Genomic DNA, 4,075 nt, shown 5'->3' with positions numbered 1-4,075 from the left:
CAATTTTTTTTAAATTCTTATCTTATTCGCACACGTTTTTCGAAACGAATTTTACAGTTATATTTTTATTGATTTTCCAAAAATACCAAAATCCCTCTTATCCATTTTTAATTCATTTCTTTTTTAATAACTAAACAAGTTTTACAATCAGCTATCTAAATGCACAATGCCGTCTGTCAATATAAAATATTAATGTGCATTAGCATTAATTTTGTTCGTCTGTCAAGACTATTAGATGTTTGGYTACGGTCTTGCTGTGGTATGTTGTGATATGGATGGCAATACATCAATATTGCATGCCAATATATATTGAACGTGTATCTGTCCCTATTGTATCAGTGTAATGATACTATAATTTGATTTTATGGGAATTTTATAATGTAGCAGGGTACAAGAATAAAGTTTTTAAAAACTGGTCCTATAATTAAAAATCATAATGCCAAATTTGAAAGATAAATCGCATATTTCAAGGGGAAACTCTCAAAAACGTAGATCTAAATCTTCGAATTACGCCGAAGTGGATATACATAAAACTAATTTTGTATCAATACCAAACACCATTAAACTTAGTATGCTGAATAGTGGACTTCTTTCTTTTGAAAAAGTTAGGCTAGAGGCAAGAGATGAAAACAACTCTTTATCAAAAACTATACCTCATTTTCCAATAAGTAAAGCACATTTTTTGAAACTATGTGATTTGCGACGAAAATTTCCAGTGCTTTATAAATTAGAGTTTCAAACAGCGACTAGAGTAGAAACAAATATGTGTAGACATGCATTAAGAAAAAATAATCATGATAAAAACCAGAATTCAAAATGCATTCCTTACGATTACAACCGCGTTGTACTAAAAAAGAAAGCAGCAGTTCCAGATTCAGATTACATAAATGCTTCTTATGTTGATAGTCTTTTAAAACCAAATGCGTATATTGTTTCACAAGGTCCAGTCGAAGAAACTGTAAATGCGTTCTGGCAAATGGTGTGGCAAGAGAATATTAGTGCCATCATCATGCTTACTAAAACCTTTGATTTCGCTAAGGTAATGTGTGTTCAGTATTGGCCACCAAATATGGAAATACATGAAACGTATGGTGATATACATATAAACATTATACATGAGGAACAGCTAGCTAATTTTCACATCCGAACCTTTCATTTGTATAAAGTCAACGAACTCAAAGAAATTGTTAATGAACGTCTTATACTACAATTCCATTATACGGAGTGGTATTCTCATTCATGCCCTTTTTCAAATGCACTTCTAGAATTTAGGCGGCGGGTACGTTTGGTTGTTGGTAATATTATTAAAGGTGACGATATTAAAGGACCGATGTTAGTTCATTGTAGCGATGGTGGAGGTAGATCCGGTGTGTACTTATCCATTGATGCTAATCTGGAGTTAGCGGAAGAAGAAGATTGTTTCAACGTGTTCGGTTATTTAAAGAAGCTGCGTCAATCAAGAAAAGGTCTTGTTGAAAATGTGGAACAATATAAATTTATATATGATACTCTCGAAGAACATGAAATATGTGGAAAAACATGGTTTCCAGTATCGGAATTATCTGACCGTTTAAAGGTAAAAGCACGTCGCAATCCTTTAACAAAAATGAATGAATATCAAGTAGAATATGGTCAAATCTGTAAGCAAACTCCGCGATTTTCAATAGGAGATTGTGCTGGTGGTCATAGAGCTGACAACAGAGATAAAAATCGTGATGTGCTTTGTGTTCCTCCGGACAATTTTAGACCGTACTTAACCTCTTTTCAAGGTAATGCTTTTACAGACTACATCAATTCTGTGTTTGTAGATGGATATACTAAACCAAGGGAATACATAGTAACAGAATGGCCATTGAAACACACATTAGGAGAATTTTGGTCTCTTATTTACGATCATGAATGTTCTGTTATTGTAGTGCTATGTCAACCACCTGTTAATTCTCAAAATTTTCCATCATTTTGGCCACATAAATCAAAAATGGAAAAATACGGACCAGTGTTTTCGGTTCAAAATATTTCATCTAAAAATTATACTAATATCAAGCAGTGGGAGTTCAAAATAAATAAAAAAATTGTGTCACTGACTGAAATGATGGCAGGTGTTAAAGCTCCAACAAAAGCTGTTCAGCTTTTTCAACTTACATGCTGGCCAATGGGACATAAAGTTCCTACTTCTACTAATTCTTTAGTTTACCTAATGAATATGGTAGAGCTTTGGAGACAAAGAGTTGATTATGGTCCAGTTTGTGTTGTTTCCCCAGATGGAAGAAGCCGTGCTGGAGTATACTGCGCCGCTAATGCTTGTATTGAACAGGTTATTCAACATGGAGAGGTTGATGTGTTCCAAGCAGTAAAAACCGTCCGACGACATCGACCACAACTTGTGGAAAATATGACGGAGTATAAATATTGTTACGATTTAGTTTTACATTACGTCCTTCATTTTCTAAATAAAACCAAATAATTGTAAAGAAACGCTAATACCTTGTTAAGTTGGTTTAATAGTTGTATTATATATATATGTGCTTCAATAAATCTTAGACGAGAAAACRTTTACTTTAAAGTTTTATTGATAATATCCCTGTAGTTGTGCGAATAAATATGGGGAACAATTCCGATTTCTTYGGCGCCGCGATTTGAAGGTACCATTGGTACTCCTGATGAAAGTATATAAAGTTATTGGTACCGCAAACGCTTAGTTTAGGAGATATTCGACTTTATAGTTAAAAAATTTACGAAATTCGAACATTTCGAAAAGCTATTTCATCACATTAAACACATTTTATTAAAAWTTTTCTCTTCAAATTAATTAAATTAAACTATAAACTTTTAAATAAATTTTACACTTTTTACCTAAGACCTTTTACCTAAGAAATCTTTATTTTAAAAATTACATATAACACTCCAGTGAACGCCAGTGAATGCCATTTGTGCGCTCAAAATTACGACGAAATGGAGCGCTGCCATGTGATAATAAGGAAATTCGCCGAAATTCCTCTTTCCATGCATATGGATATGTTCTATATTTAATATAATAAACAAATAAGTAATATTATATAATAATATTATATAACAATATTATATATATTGTCACTTAATATACAAACCACCGTATTATAAAATAAATATAATAACCAAAATTTAACCATTTTATAACGAAAACTCAATATATTTTCTTCATTTTTAACGCAGAAAGGTGTACTACGCGAAAGTACTTTAGTCATCCCGACATAATATTATATACATTTTATAATACTATATTAGCATATACTATTAATTATATGTGTTTATTAAATAAAAATCACATATTATACATATACATACCATATGTGGAAAAAGTTTTCACAACTCAATTTTTTTATTATAATTAATGTAGAAAAAAGAATCACGCAAAAAGCAAACAAAGAAAAATCGTTAAGAATCCTACATATTTGGTGTTTAAGATGTGGCAACGCTCGTTTTCCTCATAATGGTAAACAATCTAACCTTTGCAACGCCGAGAGGGCTAAGTGATATTTAAATTAATAAACTTAGGTGAAATATTACAAAATAAAATTGAAATGTGAACTTATTTCAATGTTTGGAGTGTATATTTAAATATACAAAGTGAAAACGTGAATAAATTTAATGGAAGATACCTTATGCTATTAGTGCATATTTTTGAACTGTTAATCGTGAAAATTTAAAAAAAAATATAATACCCCATTTATACGGAATTCGGTTTTCGTAATTCGGTTTTGCCATTAAACATACTATATAAAACCTCCATAACTATCATAGATTTTATTGCGGCAGCCAGGGCCGGCCCGAGGCAATTTACAGCCCTAGGTAAATACTAAATTTTCAATAATTTCCGATGCTAATTTGCCAACAGCAAATTTCTGAAATTTATCCAAGATATTTTATAAAACAAAACAGTGAAAAATWGGACATATGCATCATATAAGTAAAAATGTTATTCTTCCTCTCTTAATTGGCGTACACACCGCTTACGCGATTATAGCCGAGTTAACAACAGCGCGCCAGTCGTTTCTTCTTTTCGCTACGTGGCGCCAATTAGATATTCCAAGTGAAG

The 4,075-nt window shown here is 31.8% G+C and overlaps 1 protein-coding gene across 1 annotated transcript; it reads left to right on the top strand.

Annotated features, from left to right (window-relative positions):
* Positions 1-356: 356 nt before the first annotated feature.
* LOC108967608 (receptor-type tyrosine-protein phosphatase kappa) lies at positions 357-2,554 on the top strand. The gene has a single exon (XM_018931143.1). It carries the CDS (start codon positions 437-439, stop codon positions 2,462-2,464), a length of 2,028 nt encoding a protein of 675 aa, XP_018786688.1. The 5' UTR covers positions 357-436; the 3' UTR covers positions 2,465-2,554.
* The last annotated feature ends 1,521 nt before the right edge of the window (positions 2,555-4,075 follow it).

The sequence above is a fragment of the Bactrocera latifrons genome, unplaced genomic scaffold (assembly GCF_001853355.1).
Source record: "Bactrocera latifrons isolate USDA-ARS-PBARC rearing strain unplaced genomic scaffold, ASM185335v1 scaffold_1910, whole genome shotgun sequence".
Taxonomy (NCBI): Eukaryota; Metazoa; Arthropoda; class Insecta; order Diptera; family Tephritidae; genus Bactrocera; species Bactrocera latifrons.
Note: the sequence above shows the minus strand (reverse complement) of the source record. Positions and strands in the feature narration are given on the sequence as shown.